At 35.6% G+C, this 18,838-nt stretch overlaps 1 protein-coding gene across 7 annotated transcripts in view; it reads left to right on the plus strand.

Annotated features, from left to right (window-relative positions):
• CNOT4 (CCR4-NOT transcription complex subunit 4) overlaps positions 1 to 18,838 on the plus strand; it is a 146,406-nt gene that overhangs the window by 53,769 nt on the left and 73,799 nt on the right. For all 7 annotated transcript variants that reach the window (XM_027075543.2, XM_027075541.2, XM_027075539.2 and 4 more), the window contains one exon: positions 9,129 to 9,394. In XM_027075543.2, the coding sequence (XP_026931344.1) occupies positions 9,221 to 9,394 (174 nt within the window). In that variant the 5' untranslated portion in view covers positions 9,129 to 9,220. The remainder of the gene's footprint in view (positions 1 to 9,128; positions 9,395 to 18,838) is intronic.

An 18,838-nucleotide genomic window follows, 5' to 3' on the forward strand; every position in this document is an offset into this window, starting at 1 on the left:
CTCTCCAGCATCTATAGTCTCCTGATTTGTTCATTTTGGCCACTCTGACTGGCGTGAGGTGATATCTGAGTGTGGTTTTGATTTGTATTTCCCTGATAAGGAGCGATGTTGAGCATCTTTTCATGTGCCCGTTGGCCATCCGGATGTCTTCTTGAGAGAAGTGTCTATTCATGTTTTCTGCCCATTTCTTCACTGGGTTATTTGTTTTTCGGGTGTGGAGTTTGGTGAGCTCTTTATAGATTTTGGATACTAGCCCTTTGTCCGATATGTCATTTGCAAATATCTTTTCCCATTCCGTTGGTTGCCTTTTAGTTTTGTTGGTTGTTTCCTTTGCTTTGCAGAAGCTTTTTATCTTCATAAGGTCCCAGTAATTCATTTTTGCTTTTAATTCCTTTGCCTTTGGGGATGTGTCGAGTAAGAGATTGCTACGGCTGAGGTCAGAGAGGTCTTTTCCTGCTTTCTCCTCTAAGGTTTTGATGGTTTCCTGTCTCACATTCAGGTCCTTTATCCATTTTGAGTTTATTTTTGTGAATGGTGTGAGAAAGTGGTCTAGTTTCAACCTTCTGCATGTTGCTGTCCAGTTCTCCCAGCACCATTTGTTAAAGAGACTGTCTTTTTTCCATTGGATGTTCCTTCCTGCTTTGTCAAAGATGAGTTGGCCATACGTTTGTGGCTCTAGTTCTGGGGTTTCTATTCTGTTCCATTGGTCTGTGTGTCTGTTTTTGTGCCATAAACTTCCCTCCTTTAAAAGACTAGTCATTGTTAAGTTCTGCCTACTATTCTTTAAGTAGTACAAGTCTTTACGGAAGTGGTTTAAAATACTTTTTATTTGGGGGTGCCTGGGTAGTTCAGTCGGTTGAGCGTCCGACTTTGGCTCAGGTCATGATCTCACAGCTCGTGAGTCCGAGCCCCGCATCAGGCTCTGTGCTGATAGCTCAGGGCCTAGAGCCTGCTTCAGGTTCTGTGTCTCCCTCTCTCTCTCTGCCCCTTCCCTGCTTATACTCTGTCTCTCAAAAATGAATAAACGTTAAAAATTAAAAATACTTTTTATTTGAGTCATCTTTACATTTTTAATGTTTATTTTTGAGAGTGCGAGAGAGAGAGCACAAGTAGAGGAGGGACAGAGAGAGAGAGGGAGACACAGAATATGAAGCAGGCTCTAGGCTCTGAGCTGTCCACACAGAGCCAAATGTGGGGCTTGAACTCATGAACCGTGAGATCATGACCTGAGCCAAAGTCAATCAACCAACTGAGCCATCCAGGCACCCCTTACTTGAATCATTTTAAATGTATATGGAAACTTTTTTTCCCCCCACAGGAAGGAAACTTGTAGCAAATCTTTTTTCTTTAAATTGATACACCTAGATAATCGATTTTTAATACATTTTAATTGTGATATTGTTGGGGTGCCTGGGTGGCTCAGTCAGTTAAGCATCTGACTTTGGCTCAAGTCATGATCTCATGGTTCATGATCTCAAGCCCCACATCAGGCTCTGTGCTCACAGCTCAGAGCCTGGACCCTACTTCAGATTCTGTGTCTCCCTCTCTCCTCCTCCCCTGCTAGTGCTCTGTCTCAAAAATAAATAAACATTAATTTTCATATTGTTAAATTTTGAAATATGTATTTGTATGCAAAGTGTTAGATTTCTTTATTGCTTTATTTGAATGATTTGTCATCTTGGATGTCTTTGATTTGTTCAGCTGATAAATTGGTGGATTTTAACAAACAACTCTCCCAAAATCAATGATCATATTCCTCTAACTGCAAACAAATGCATGCAAATTAGCAAATTGCTTTTTTTTTCCTTTTTAGTATCGAGCCCTGAATGATAAGAAAATAGAAAAACTTTTGCTTTATCAGTGAGATGTTCAGAGAAGTCTGTTATTGTATCTAATGTGTATTTGCTATGCATAGATTTGTAAAGGTTGCCAGTTTTATTCAGCGAGTCTTAAAATAGGTACTTACCCATTTATGGATGAGTAGACAAGTACTTCCCCTTCCTTCCTTTTCTTCCTTCTTTCTTGCTCTCCTTCCATTTGACAAATATTTATGTGCCAGAAACTATTTTAAGATTTTTGGATATGCTAATAAGTAAGACCGTCTTTGCCCTCATGGTGGTTACTTTCTACTGGAGAAAGATTCTGTTCATCTCCTTCCACCCTTAGCTGCCTCTTCTTCTGTGAAAAATACTTAGGGGACGTGTTATAGTATGTGAGATGACTTGGATGCTGATTTTGACTTACATCTTCCAAAAGTAAAATAATTTACTAAATGAGGAACACACTGGTGGAGAGGTAGAAGGCAGTCCCATATAATTGATTTTTTTGTGTAATGACATCTTAACCTTTAGGAAGGAGACTTTAAATTCTTAGGTAGATATTTCCTAAAACATAGATAAGCCTTCTTGTTGCTCCTAAAGGTCATACAAACAGTCTTGAGTTCCATAGTGTATGTATATTCATGGTATATGTATGCTGGTAGTTTGGTACTTAATTTAAAAGGGGAAGAAGTATTGTTGATATTTAAGTAACATGTTTTGTAAGATAAAAGCCTAGTACAGAAACAATGGACAACTTAGAGTGTTGTTTCCGATTTTTGAAAACGGTTGTCAGTCATAAGTGACATACAACAAATAATTTATTCCTTCTTTTGTTCAGTTTTCTTTGATCAAATAAGTGAATACTTACTATATACCACCAGCCATTTTGTAACTGCTTGGTATATCATTGTAAATATGATATACCAGGTAATTGCCTTCCTGAAGTTTCCATTCCAGTGACAGTGGACTGAGAACGGACTGATTGTTAAAGAAATAAGAATTTCACAGTTATAAAACAGTAATTGAGTAAACTCTAAGTGGGGTGGTGTACTTTATTACAGATTTTAAAACATGTTCATTTATAGTTTTGTGCATATATTGAATGTATGGTTTTTATGGACACTTAAGGTGCTATTCTAGATACTTATCAAAGTGTGTGTATGGATGTCACATCTATAAATAGATTTCCATTATGTGTTGTTACAGTGTATGCATACTTTTGGTTGTATAGTTTATTCAGGAGTGTAACTTTTATGTAACTATTCAATGGAATTGCATCATATACACATTTAACTTATGACAAATTAAGCTACTAGGTAGGAAAAAAATTAAAATATTAATGACTTTAAATATGGAACCACAGACTCAGTTTTTCAAAAGTGCTGTTTATTCTGTACCACATTTAAGTGTATAGTTTATATTTTTATTGATTTTTATAATAATAAAATAAATGTAAGCTAAAATATGTCATTTTAAGTATTTTTAAGTGTACAGTTGGGTGGCATTAAGTACATTCACGATGCTGTGTAAGTATCACCACTTTGTGTTTCTAAAACCTTTTTTACCATCCCAAACAGAAACTCTATATCCATTAAACAATAACTTCCCATTCTCCCTCCCCTCAAGCCTGGCAACCTCTATTCTACTTTCTGCGTGAAAGAATTTCAGATACCTCATATCAGTGGAATCATAAAATATTTATCTTTTTGTGACTGGCTTATTTCACTTAGTATAATGTTTTCAAGGTTCATCTACATTGTAGCATGCATCAGAATTTTATTCTTTTATGGCTGAATAATATCTGTGTATACACTACATTTTCCATTCATCTCTTGATGGACACTTGGGTTGTTTCCATCTTTGGCTATTGTGAATAATGCCGCTGTGAGCTTTGCTGTACAAGTATCTGTTCAAGGTCCCTGCTTTCGGTTTGTTGGGTGTATATCCAGAAATGGATCACATACTAATTCTCTGTTTAACTTTTTGAGAAACTACGAAACTCTTTTCCATAGTGGCTGCAGCACTTTATATTTTACAATTAAGGTTTTTTAAATTTAATTTAATTATTTTTTAAAAATATTTTTATTTAATTCACATCCAAGTTAGTTAGCTCATAGTGCAACTTACAGTTACGTTTTTGTATACATTTTTTGAACAGGGTCCTATGCACAGATCCATGGATGCAGCACTTTATGAGTGATTTTTGAGCATGGCATGATTTTTATTATGTGTACTTACTATATGGAATGTGAGCTCTTTGGTGTTTCAGGAGCACTATTATTTATGTCAGAATTTATACTGTATTGTGGTATTAGTGGCAGTTGATACAGAGAGCAAGAACTCAGGTAACGAGGTAGAGATTTTCCGTAGTTGAAGTCTTTGAAAAAGTAACATTTTTACTTTTTGGAAACTTGCACTTCTTATACCAAGATATGCAGCTGTGGCTTCATTGATCATAATTTCTGCCTTAACCATGTTGGAAAGGGCATGGGTTCTGAAGATGGGGATCTTACTTTTGATTTGTGTTTTTAGCACTTATATCCAGGGTCACCACTTAGCCTCAGTTTCATATATAGAGGGGGGTAATGTATTCTTACCAAGTCACTGTGAATTTTACATGGTGTATGTGAAAATGTACTTTTTTTTTTTTTTTTTGCACAATTAGTTACTGAATCAAAACCAAATCACTTTTGTCCTAAGAACCCCCACACCTCATTTAGGAAGTCATTGACTTTCCTTTTTCATTTAAAAATATCTTTTCTTTCTACCTCTTATCCCTTTATAATCTAATTGTGCTTTATTTTATTTTATTTTATTTTTTTTTAGAAAGGGCATTCTTTTTTTTTTAATTTTTTAAATTTGTTTTGAGATAGAGAGTGTGCACACATGTGCAGGACGGACAGACAAAGGAGGAAGAGAGAGAATCCCAAGTAGGCTCCACACTTGTCAGCACAGAGCCTGATGTGAGTCTTAAACTCACAGACCTTGAGATCATGACCTGAGCTGAAATCAAGAGTTGAACACTTACCAGCTGAGCCACCGAGGCGCCCCTTGTTTTGTTTTATTTTTATTTTAATATTAATTGACTGGCTTATGAAATAAAATTATTTTTCCCTAAATGAAAATTTGGGCTAAAGTGTTTGGAGGGGAGAGAGTTTATTGCAAAGCTTATTTTAAAAGCTTGGTTCAGGGCGCCTTGGTGGCTCTGTCGGTTAAACTTCCAACTTCGGTTCAGCTCATGATCTCGCAGTTCGTGATTTCGAGCCCCAGGTTGGGCTCTGTGCTGATAGCACATCTTGGAGCCCACTTAGAGTTCTGTGTCTCTTCCTCTCTCTGCGCCTCCCCTACCCCTGCTCACTCACTCTGTCTCTGTCTCTGTCTCTGTCTCTGTCTCTCGAAAATAAACATTCAAAAAAATTTTAAAGCTTAGTTCAGTGGGTTTAACGGAAATTTCTCTATACTTGAAATTTCATTTAATTTTGCATCTCAGCATTTTTCAGATGAAAAAATTGAATCCTACGGCTTTTGAGTGTCTTATCCAAGATTATATAGCTATTTAGTGGAAGGGATGAGGCAGAAATCTGTTCTTTTACCTTATATTCCAATGTTCTACCACATTAGCCTTCCCTCTTAGATTTCACCATTTATATGATTACTTGGGCACATCTCCATGGTACTAGAAGTGTATAAAATGCACTTGCACTTGTATTAATCATCTTAAGGGACTTCTTGCTGTTTTGTCCCTTTTCCTCTAAACTGGAAGATACATACTGTCGCAGACTTTTAAAAATTTTTTATGAAACAGAAGCAATCAAAAAGCAAACTTCAGTATGTCATGTTTTATTTATGGTAATTTACTCTAGAAAGCTTTTCAATTCATAAATCCCAGTGTATTGTTTTCCTTCCCAGCATCCCATAAATTACTCCACTAAAACTTGAGTAAGTTATTGTTATGAAAGTAATGTCCTGTCGTCAGAAGTACATTAGAAGTGTAGATAGCACCCCTTGATTAGTTTCCTGTTGGTGAAACCAGTGTTTGAGTGTGTGTTTTCTACAGGTACAGTTTGGAACATTCAAGTTGGAGGAGCTGTTAGAAATTAGTTCTAAACCCCATTTTCTATATGAAGAAACTGATAGTGACACAATTGGCTCTTGCAAACCAGGATTCCTGAATTGTTTATAAATACGTATTCTTTTTAAAAAAAAAAAACTTTTATTTTAAAGTATAGAATGATAAGAAAGTATTTCATTTTTTTCCTTCTAATTATTAAAAGACAGATTTAACTTAATTTTTCAAAAGGTGATGAAAGTAATTTCCTTTTTTTTTTAAGGTTTGTGTTTGAAATGCAAAAATATTTTGTAACAAATCAGATAATATAGGTTTTTCTAAAATAAAATTTTGAAAATAAAATTAATTTCAGAAAAAAACTCTCCTGCTTACCTCCATTTTGTCTTTTTTGACATGGTAACACTTTTGTGTAAAATCTTTTATGTGCTTTATTTTCTTAGAGAAACATCAAATATATACACATACAGGATTTACATATTTATATCGAAGTAATTGTAAATTTGTGTTGGTTAGTCTCCAGCTTGCTTTTACAAATTAAAAACTCAAAAGTGTATGTAATAGCTTCTGATTTGATATTCAGTTTATGGCTCTATCATTATTTAGTTAATGATTTCCCAGCTGATGGACTATTACTTTGCAATTCTCTAGGAACAGCTGCAAATCACAGAGCAAAGTACTTAGGTGCACAGGTGCAAGTATTTCTGTAGGATAGATTCTAAGGTGGTGTGAAGGCATGGTTAACGGTACGGATTCTGGGGCTAAGACTTCCTGGAATAAATCTAGGTTGCACCACTTAATAGCTGTGCAACTTAAGGCAAGGTACTCTTTGTGCTCTCATTTCCTCTGCAAAGAATTTAGATCAGTGATAATCTTTACTTTCTGAGGAGACTATCTTCTTTGATAGGTTGATGGGGGGAAAATGTTGTCTCCCTATTTACTAACTAAAGAGATTGATCATCTTTTCATATGTTGTAATTAATTTGTAATTCTGTGAATTACTCATCATCTTCTGTTCTCGTTATTTTGTTTGACTTAATTGCCTTTTTAAAATTGGAAATATTTTGGACTCTAACACTTCATTATATGTAGTGAATATATCCTTTACTCTGTTGCTTACCTTTCATTTTTTTTGTTTTCTTTCTACATTGCTAAATCTATCTTTTAAGGCTTCTGAATTATTGTTTTCGCTTAGGAAGATCTTCTGTATCACAAGACTTTTAAAAATTCTATTTTTTTTCTTATACTTTAGTCTGTTTATTTCAATGTATGGATCTTTATACAGATGATTCGGGTTTGATAATAGAATAGATATATACCATTTTTTTCCTTAAAATAGATAAAACAGAATTTTATTATTGCTTTTTAAACTGGTCTCTCCTTGCTATATTGATTTGTACTGTCATTTTTACCAAATATTAAAATCTCATAAATTCATGGTTCTGTTTCTAGAGTCTTTATTTAGGTTCATTGATTTTTTGTCTGTATTTGTTCCCATATCAAAATTTTATTTTTTTTCCGTATCATATTTTAAAATTACTTTTCCTTTGTAGTCAGTTCAGTATCTGACAGCACAGATTCCCTCATTTTCCCCCAGAAGTTTCAAAGCAATTTGTATGCATTTACTCTTTCATGTGTAAACTTTAGAATCAGTTTGTTGAATTATGTTTAAAAAAAAAAAAAAAAACCTGAGTTATTTTGATAAAGATGGCATTGACTTCTATTTTGCATACTGTTAAAAATAGAGATTTCAACCTAATGTTTTAATTTACCATTGACTTTAACCTAGATTATTACCCAGGTATTTTCAATTGTCCATAATCTAAAGAGATAAATTAATTTTAGTAATTCTTTTTTTCTTTAAGTTTATTTATTTACTTAGAGAGAGATGGGAGGGGCAGAGAGAGGGGAAGAGAGAGAGAATCCCAAGCAGTCTGGAGCCCATTGTAGGGCTCACACCCACAAACTGTGAGATCATGACCCGAGTGTAAACCAAGAGTCATCTGACTGAGCCACCCAGGCACCCCAATAAGTTATTTAATTTTTATTCATTTTTTATTTTTCCTTTCTAAAAATGACTTTATTTACAGGGTTAGCCTTGGAGAAAAGACTTTCATGTCAAAAGGAACACTTGAAATATTCTTTTCTAGATGCAGAGATATTTTGAAGTCACAGGCATTGTCAGGAATACATCTTAGAAAAATTACCAAATCATTTTCTAAAATGCCCTTCAGATGTTATGGTTTTTAATATTCTGAAATTTTATGGTATGTAGAAAACCCACATTGAAACCCACTATTTATAGAGTATCTCAGTTTATTTTTTTATTTTTTAAATATAAAATCATTTAATTTTTTTTAGTTTTTTTTTTTAATGTTTTTATTTATTTTTGAGACAGAGAGAGAGACAGAGGATGAGCAAGGGAGAGGCAGAGAAACAGGGAGACACAGAATCCAAAGCAGGTTCCAGGCTCTGAGCCGTCAGCACAGAGCCCGAATTGAGCTCGACCTCATGAACCACGAGATCATGACCCGAGCTGAAGTTGGACACTTAACTGACTGAGCCACCCAGGCACCCCTAAAAATTATTTAATTTTTTAAAAGACTTTGGAATACGGAATCTATTTGGTTCTTTTCCCCTTCCTGTTTTTTTGTACAATTTTGTATTATTACCATAGAAATGCTTTTTATGTGCTTATTTTACCAGAAATTTTCATTGACATAATATACATATTTGGTTGTATACATTGGGTTCTTTGGCGTATGTTTCAGGTCTTTGTTTTCTGTGGTAAAGGTTTGGTATTAACATGTAATTATAGATGACTGAAACCTTTTCTGTTTCTTTATGTTTATTTTGTAAACATAGTTATTTTCTGACACATTTTAGAATACTATAATACTCCTTCGGTTATGTTGGCAGTGTTATTAACTTTTAGGTCAAAGACTGTTTAAAGTGTATTTTAAGGATGTGTATTATTTATTCCCTTAAAATGTGCTGTGATTTAGTACTAGATGTAGAAAAAAGAAAGTTCTTTTGTTTTTATATTGAATCCAAAAGGTGAATAATGCTAGACCTTATTTTGACCTTCCAAAAAAAAAATTTTTCAGAATTCCATTCTGAAATCTCTTCTGAGATGATAGCAAATTTGTTTAATATTTTCCAAATTTTTTGATAATATGATTCCTGATGCTTGAAATGCCATTTTCAGTAGTAAACAGTATGTTTTGTTTCTTGTCATGCAGGTCTTTGAAGTTCTACAGTTTAGTTCTCAGTGCTGAACTTCCTTCTCCCTTAAGTTATTATAAACTTTTGCTGCTGTTCAATAATCGTGAAGATGTCTCGCAGTCCTGATGCGAAGGAAGACCCTGTGGAATGTCCTCTTTGCATGGAGCCCTTGGAGATAGATGATATCAACTTTTTCCCTTGCACCTGTGGCTATCAGATTTGCCGATTTTGTTGGCATCGAATTCGCACTGATGAAAATGGGCTTTGTCCTGCATGTAGAAAGGTAAATACTTCAGAGTAACTTTGTGTAGTTTCTTCCTCCCATGCTTATGAATAAGTAGATTTATTTATTTATTTATTTAACCTAATGAGTAAGTAGATTTAAAAGAATCTACAAACATCAGGCGGTTTTATGTGTAGCCTTATATTTTTAAGATACAATGAAATAGTATGACCTTGGTAAAGTCACATAATCTATCTGGTTAACCTTTAGTTTTCCTATCTGGAGAGATTAAAAAGATCCACGGCACTGGATGTTCAAGAGAATTAGGAGTAGGGAGGCAGTGGATTTAGGTAGGATGGTGTGAAATTGGAAAAAACACTTTCACCTGGGTGGAAATTCACTTTAATTTTCTAGTACAAAATAGGGAAGATGGTTTGATGCTTACTAAAAGAGGTTATGGGTTAAAATGACAGAGAAATCCTGGTTCAGAAGGTAACGGTTACTCATTTGTTGAGTCCTTATGATAACTCGAGGCTGTAATGCTGTTTCTGTTGTACGTTGAAAGTAGGCCTTTTAAGTACCTTGTCCCCAGGTATCATCAGCTAGTGGGCAGTAGGTTTGAAATTCAAATATAAGGCTAAAAAATTCTGTGAGTTTTAATCTTTCTGGGTCTTGTTTAAATAAGTAGGCATAATAGTTACAGTGTAGTGAGTGACTTAATAGAGTGAGTAGGATTGCTGCATTTTATTTTGAAGGTGACCTAGGGCTTAATGCAAATATCTATTTCTTTTGCCTTTGTTTTCCGGTGTCTGTTAGTATGATTTAAACTTCCTTCACTGTTTACCTATTTCAAAGAGCTCTTGTGTTCATTACTACCAAATTTCAAGAAAGCAGGAATGTGTTTTAGATTTATCTATTTAGATAAATAGGATATTTATTTTATCTCTGAATTTCCTTACCAGAGGAATTATGTCTCAGAAGGCAGTGCATTATTGAGTTGTTGTTTTTTAATCTAGTGGGCATGCAGTATATATTACATGAATGAAAAAAGGTTAGGTCTATTTAAGTGTTAGATAATATGCATAATTACATATATATTATATATATACTTTATTTGTATATAGTATATATAACATTTGTAATAGATATTTATAATGTATATATTGTATCTTTTTGTATAGTTAATATACTTTAAGAATGTGAATGAAAAGTAACTGAAACCTTAATATTAGCTTTGGTCAAAGTTTATAATAAATTTGTGTTAGTAGATTTTAAACATTTAGTCATATTTTAAAAATTGGTTCCTGGTCATTCCGTTAGAAGATAATTGTACTGAACTATTTTGTTGAAAGTGGTGACTTTTAGTATAGCCCAAAACTATAAGGCTTGTGAATTTTTTTGACTTCATTAAGTTTATCTCTTTCTCTTTCTCTTTTTTTTCTTTTGGTGTGCTGTGAAGTAGAGTCTTTTTTTTTTTTTTCTAATTTTTTTTTTAATGTTTATTTATTTTTGAGAGAGAGAGAGACAGAGTGCAAGCTAGGGAGGGGCAGAGAGAGAGAGGGAGACACAAAATCTGAAGCAGGCTCCAGGCTCCTCCAAGCCGTCAGCACAGAGCCCGACGCAGGGCTCGAACTCATGAATCGTGAGATCATGACCTGAGCCGAAGTCAGACGCTCAGCCAACTCAGCCACCCAGGCGCCCCTGAAGTAGAGTCTTAATAGAAAGTCCAATTGTTAAGTTGTCATTAGAGAAAAATCAGTTATGTGGGGAGATTTCAAAGAAATTCACTTCAGTTTTAAGGGATTACCCAGAATCACCTTAAATTCTTAGAAAGTAGAGAAAAAAGTAGAAACATGTTAAAGATAAAATAAAATAATTTTAGCAAAGTTGGTTATCAATAGTAGGGTCCCTTTCTGGGTAGACAAGCAAGTGTAGAGAATCTGAAAGACAGTAGGCCATTGGGATCAATTTTAAGAAAGAAACATTAGCTCAACAAGTACTCAAGATAAGGCTGCTGAGAAAAGGTAAGAGTAGTGATGCCTTTACGATCCTAAGGAAAATATCAGTGTGGTTGCTTGAGTGTTGCACTGAAGCAGCATATGGATCCAGCCCATCTTTTATGCCATGTAGCACAGACAGATGCTCTCTCTCTGGAACACTGGTTATAAATTTGGGTCAGAGCCTTAAGGTGGATGAAGATACCCTGGAGGAACTAAGACCTCCTATGCTCAGAAGATGAATTATTGATATACCACCACCTTGTCCTCTCTGCAGTCACAAAAGAGCATCCTGCAGTAAACAGAAATAACTTTATAGACTGGTTGACAGAGTTCTTACATGTAAAGATTGCTACAACCAAGAATTAACAGACATTTCAGGAATACCAACATTATGAAAGAGAAGCACAAAAAAGCAGTAAATAAAAGAACCTACCATAAGTAAGCCAACAGAAAGAAACATTTAAAAGTGTCACTGATGCTTCTCAAACAGATAAAAAAGAATGGCAGATCTAATGCAGAAGGAACATTTTTTAAAGAGCAAATTAGAGATCCTGAAAATGAACAATCTCATGGGTGGGCTAAGAACAGAGTGAACACAGGAACAAATTAATGTATGTTAACTAACTAGAATTTAAATAAAAATTTGAAAAGAAAAAAAAAGAACAAATTAAGTTGGAAGATCTTGCTGAGTATTTTTTTTTTGCAGGATATAGTACAAAAAAAAAAAAGATAGAAAATAGCATGAAAGAAAAGTTCAGCAGCATAAAAAAGATACACTGTTTTCTAATCTGCTAAGAGAAGCTACAGAAACAGTGAAATAAGAATGAATAGGAAGAAATACAGAACCACTAGAAGAAAATTTCGCATGAAAAGCAGTTGTCCTTAGAAGGGCTGTGTGAGTCTGAGACAAGATGACTGAAAAATGTTAACATCTATTTATATAATTGTGAAATTTTTAATATCTAGAAGACAAAGTTCTAAAAGCTTATGGGAGAAAAATACATAGACTATAGAATAAAACTGATACCATTGTTTCTGTTTTACAGAGAATTTTTTTTCCCGAAGTTATGAGGGTGAATAACTTGGAAGAATTGTCAATTTCATTTATATGTAAAAGCATAATAAATCGTTTTTCCAGGGGCACCTTGGTGGCGCTTGATTTCTGCTCAGGTCATGATCTCACAATTTGTAAGATCAAACCCCACACCGGGCTCTCTCTCTCACTTGGGATTCTCTCTCTCTCTCTCTCTCTCACTGCCCCTCCCCACTCACTCTCTAAAAATAAATAAACTTAAAAAAAAAAACAAACATTTTCCAGGCATACAAAGATTCATAAAGTTTGATATTCACTATACAGGACAAGTAGAAGAAATGGTGACTACGGTTTTGGACTAAAGCAACTGTTAAGTAAAGGATGGCCATTGAGATGAAGAAGACTGTAGGAATAGGTTTTTTGAGAAGATCAGAAATTCAATTTTAGACATGTTAAGTTTGAGGTTTCTATTAGAAATCTAAGTGGAGATATTGGATAGATTGGTGAATATTCAAGTTTGGTTCTGTTATAGAAATATAAATTTGAGAGTTAGCATATGGAATGTTATTTACAAAATAATACTGGCTGAGATCACGAGAAAGGATCAATAGAAAAGATGAGAGATTATCTAAGGGTGCGAATTCTCTTAAAGAATTTTGAGACAGGGAATGCAAGCTGGTGCAGCCACTCTGGAAAACAGTATGGAGATTCCTCAAAAAACTAAAAATAGAACTACCCTATGACTCAGCAATTACACTACTAGGCATTTATCCACGGGATACAGGTGTGTTGTTTCGAAGGGACACATGCACCCCAATGTTTATAGCAGCGCTATCGACAAGAGCCAAAGTATGGAAAGAGCCGAGATGTCCATCGATGGATGAATGGATAAAGAAGATGTGGTGTATATATACAATGGAGTATTACTCAGCAATCAAAAAGAATGAAATCTTTCCATTTGCATCTACGTGGATGGAACTGGAGGGTATTCTGCTAAGTGAAATTAGTCAGTCATAGAAAGACAAAAATCATATGACTTCACTCATATGAGGACTTTAAGAGACAAAACAGATGAGCATAAGGGAAGGGAAACAAAAATAATATAAAACCAGGGAGAGGGACAAAACAGAAGAGACTCATAAATATGGAGAACAAACTGGGGTTACTGGAGGGGTTGTGGGAGGGAGGATGGGCTAAATGGGGAAGGGGCACTAAAGAATCCACTCCCGAAATCATTGTTGCAATATATGCTAACTAACTTGGATGTAAATTTAAAAAACCAAAAGTAAAAAAAAAAGAATTGTGAGACAACCTCCTTTTGGGTTTCCAAGTTATAATCTTTAGCTGGGGTGGTTATTGTTAAGTCAGACCCGGAAGAAGTTTTTCGGTTTCTTGTTGACTTAACGTAACCACAACTGCTAGGACTTCTGCTTGGTCTCCTGACTACTGGACCTGGCTTCTACTTGTCTCCTGGCCGGAGTGGGTCATGGAGAGCAGCCGGTGCAGACCACGGAGAGTCTTGGAGTCTGAGACCCAGCTGAGCCTTGCCAGAGAGTGTGCTGAGCACACGTGCCACCTGTGGTTACGAAGCAGCCCATCTCAGGGACCAGCAAGTCTGTATGTCTCTAGAGACTAGCCTCAGCGGTTGTGTTAACGCAGAGGAGCACAGTGTTGCCAAGGCTTGTAGAAGTCCAGGAAGCCGCCATTCACACATAGCCCAACTCTGCTGGGAAAGTGGCCTGTAGAGGTCACACTGTGAAATGGCAGATTGAGATGATTTAAATAAACTTGGAAGTGCAGGTGAGGAGTTCGTTGAAGGAAGCCCTGGTTTGGACTCACAAATGAAACCTGCTTGTTTGCATAAAGGTCCACTTTGCTTTAATACTTTTGAGAAACAGAGAGGTGGGTAGGTTTTAAAAACTAGGAGAGTTTAATGTTTCTGTTCGGTCCTAGTTGTTGAGCCTAATGGGTTCAGAAGGACCTTAGTATTTCCCTAAACAAAGTCACAGGCTACCTGGTCATTCCTTAGACTGCCTTTGTAAGTTCTTTTAGTGCAGCATTTCAGAGAAAAATACCTGGGAACACAGGTACTGATGCAGCATCATACAACACTGACTCACAGTGGAAACCATAATGGCCAAGGAGATGAGAACTTTGTCAAAGTTATTATTTTCATCTCAGAAATAATAGGAGATACTGCATCCGTGAAATAAGAACAAGATAGATAGTCTGAAAAAATTCAGTGAAGGATAAACATTGTTACTGGTAATTAAAATATAGCAGAAATGAGAGAGTTGGAAGGTGAAATTGAGCAGATCTCTTAAAAAACAGTGCAAAAAGACAAAGGAGGTAGAGTATTTGAGAGAAGAGATAGCTTTATTTGAGGATCTATCCAGGAGGTTAAATATCAAATAAGTTAGTGTTCTAGAAATAGACCACAGTTATACAGAAGGAAAGTTATCTTCAAAAATATGATTGAAGAATATTCCCAGGACCAAAGGACATATTTTCAGATTAAAAAGGCCTATCAAGTGTCAGGCACAAACTTTTTTTTATTTTTAAATAACAGAAAACTGAAAACAAAGAAGTCTGCAGCTCCCAAAGAGGAAAAAAGTAGGTTACACATGACCATCCAGAATCAGAATCATTTCAGAATTCTCAAAAGCAAGTTTTGAAGCTAGAAGATACTTCTGAAGGAAATTTATTTTCACCTTAGAACTCCTTATCTGTCTGTTAATTGTGAAGGTACATGAAAAGACATTCTCAGACCTGAAAGATCTCAAAATTTTTTTTTACCCTCTGTGCATCTCTCTCCTGAGATTCTCTCAGGAATCTACTGCACAATATGCCTCACCATCATGAAGAAATGAAGAGAGTATGTGTGATAAAGCAAAGAGGTAATCAAACACAAGAGAGACTACAATGGGATTCCTGAGATGATAGGAGAGATGGCAGCTGTGCCTCATATAAGGACAGCCAACTCAAAATGTGGCAGATCAGAAATTTGCAAGGGGCGGCGGTTTACAAAAAGATAAAAATGAGAGGACACTTGGTGTTTTAAAAGAGAAATGTGTTGTGAGGCCATTGCAACGTTTGGAGGACATTTGGTGGTTGAATTACTAATGAACATATACAGATCTAATCAGAGCAAACAAAAGTTGTGCAGGAAAAGAAAAGTAATGGTATTCTACATGGCTCAGATATGTTGTAGAGATTCAGATATTCCCCCCACTACTGATACATTGTTACAGCAGCGTTTGTAGAAAGGACTATTCCTTCACTGTTGAATATCTTTGAACTCTTTCTTAAAAATGAGTTGCTCATAAATGTGTAAGTTTATTTCTAGAATACATTCCACATCCACCCACAGACTTATTTTTTTAATGTTTTTTAAAAATGTTTTTATTTTTGAGACAGAGAGAAATAGAACATGAGCAGGGGAGGGTCAGAGAGAGAGAGAGAGAGAGAGAGAGAGAGAGAGAGAGAGAGCAAGACACAGAATCCGAAGCAGGCTCCAGGCTCCGAGCTGTCAGCACAGAGCCCGATGTGGGGCTTGAACTCATGGACTGTGAGATCATGACCTGAGCTGAATTTAGACGCTTAACCGACTGAGCCACCCAGGCACCCCCACAGACTTATTTTTTATAGAATTTATTTTGGGCATCTTAAGACCTTAGCATTTTCACATAAGCTTTTTATTTAGTATGCCATTTTATCCAAAAAACCTACTGGGATTTTGATTGAGCTTGAATTGAATAAACCAGTCAATTTGAGGAAGAATGACATCTTAAAAATGTTGACTCATCTAGTTCATCAGTAAGGTTTATCTTTGTATTTCTGTAGGTTTTAAACATTTATAAAACGATGTTCTGTAGTTTTCAGCATATGGAGTAGTATATAGCATGTTTTGTTATATTTACCTGTAACTATTCTATGTTTGTTGAGATTTGGCATGTGGTATTTTAAAAATTTGATTTTCCAGTTCATACATAGAACAATTGATTTTGTTAAATAGATGCCTTAAGACTTCCAGTATAACATTGGAATAAAGTGCTAAGAATAGAAGGTATCTTTGTTCCCAGTCTTAGTGGGAAGGAGTTGAGTATTTCACAATTAAGTATGTTATTGCCTGTGAGTTTTTTGTAGATGGCTTTTATCAAGTTGAGGACGTTTTCCTTGCTTTCTGAGTTTTTATTATGAGTGGGTGTTGCATTTTGTCAAATGCCTTTTATGCTTCTTTTGAGATTATCATGTGTTTTCTCCTTCATTCTGTTGAAATGGTACTTTAGGTTGATTGATTTTTGCATCAGCCTTCCCTTCCAAGGATATACTTCATTTGAATGATATACTACTGTTTTTGTTTTTAATTTGCTTATGTTTCCAGAAAGATTTTTATGTCTATGTCATGAGAGGTATTTATATGTGATTTTATTTATATTGTTTTTAGATTTGGTATCACAGTAATACAGGTTTCATAAAACGAGTTAGGAAATGTTTCCTCGTCCTCTATATTCTGAAAACATTTACACGTGGTTGGTATTACTTCTGTTTTATTTCCTCTCCAAATTCATTATTGACCTGGACTCTATCAGAGTATCTTTATTGGAGAGCCGCCAATGGAAACTAGCTGTCACAGGATTCCTCTATGCAGATTTCTGGAATTCTTTTTGGACCATTTCCCTCGTTGTGATATTTTGCCCCATAAATTTCAGTTGCCTCAGCCTCTTCAGGTTTTGATCACTGTCACGTCTGCTCAGTGTGATTGTTGGCCCAGCCAGGGGTCTACTAAGTGCCAGAAGAGCAGAAAGCTGGGACAGACACTCAACGTGTTCATCTATGTTACTTCTTTTCTCTCAGAGGACACAGATTTGCTGTTCAGTACCTGTTGTTTGATGTCTGAAAACAGTTATTTCATGTATTTTGTCTCATTTTCTAGTTGATTATGCTGGTAGGCCTGGTCTGTTGCTATCTCCTGTGTCATGGCTGAAGGTAGAAGTATATAAATAACATTTGAACTTTATAATAATGTAATTGTGAGTATTGACCTAACCCAAATGAGGGTGGAAGGCTAGAAAGTAGAATTGATGGTGCCTGGGTGGCTCAGCCGGTTGGGCATCTGACTTCGGCTCAGGTCATGATCTTGCCATTCCCGAGTTCAAGCCCCACATTGGGCTCTGTGCTGACAGCTCAGAGCCTGGAGCCTGTTTCGGATTCCGTGTCTCCCTCTCTTTCTGCCCCTCACTCACACTCTGTCTCTCAAAAATAAATAAACATTTAACAAAGTTAAAAAAAATACTTTGTTAAAGAAGAAAGTAGAGTTGGAATGTATGGTTAGGCTGGGTGAAAGAAAGCTTTCAATTTGTGTAATATGATAATATCTAGAACTAAAAAGATCAAGTAGCACTCATACAAGCATCTTATTTAATGACGTGATAGTAAATGACAAAATAATCATCTAAGAGTCTAACAGGATTTTTTCTAGGGAGAAGCAAGAAAATGAGAGGAAGGAAGGAAGAAAAGGTTCGGGGAAGGAAGAAAATGAGAGATTACTTTTTTCCCCAGTAAACCTTGTAGAACTGTTTAGGAACATACACAGAAAAATATCAATGAAACTAGGGAAATCATAGGAAAGAAAGTGCAATAATACTGGTCTCAGTCATAATCAAAATCAAGATCAAACACATTTTAAAAAGAAAAAGAAGAAATTATTTTTACTGCTATAAGGTCCCTAAAGTCATGGAATTTTATTTATTTAACGGTAGATCATGGAAGTATATTGAGCTGATATAAATACCAGGAGAAACTATATCCACATTCATAAAGGAGAGACTTCTAACTTCTATATTTTAGAATTTGATAGATGAAGCAGACCAAATAAAGGGAAATGGAAAATATTGAATGACACAATTAGCAAGCATATGTGTGTTTGTACATGCATCCAACTTTGTGCAAATTAGCACAAAACTTTATTTATTTAAAGTTTATTTTGAGAGACAGAGCGGGCAAGTGGGAGAGGAGCAGGGGGTGGGGGTAGGAGGACGGAGGATGTGAAGCAGGCTCTGTGTTGAGAGCAGACAGCCTGATGCTGAGCTCAAACTCACAAACCATGAGATCGTGACCTGAGCCAAAGGCAGACACTTAACCAACTGAGCCACCCAGGCACCACCCCTATTTTATTTTACTTTATTTATTTGTAAGTACTAATTTACTTTCTCTACACCCAACATGGGGCTCAAACTCATGACTCCGAGATCAAGAGGCACATACTTCCAACTGAGCCAACCAGGCACTCCAAATTAGTATAAAACTTTAAAATACAAGTGTAGTGAACACAAAAATTGACTCTTAGGCCACAGTGGAAATATTAACCAGTTCCAAAAAGAAGAACTCAGTTGTGTATTTCTTTTTATTTATCCTGCTTGGGGTTTATAGGGCTTCTTAAATCTGTACCTTGGTGAGTTTCATTAGTTC

The sequence above is a fragment of the Acinonyx jubatus genome, chromosome A2 (assembly GCF_027475565.1).
Source record: "Acinonyx jubatus isolate Ajub_Pintada_27869175 chromosome A2, VMU_Ajub_asm_v1.0, whole genome shotgun sequence".
Taxonomy (NCBI): Eukaryota; Metazoa; Chordata; class Mammalia; order Carnivora; family Felidae; genus Acinonyx; species Acinonyx jubatus.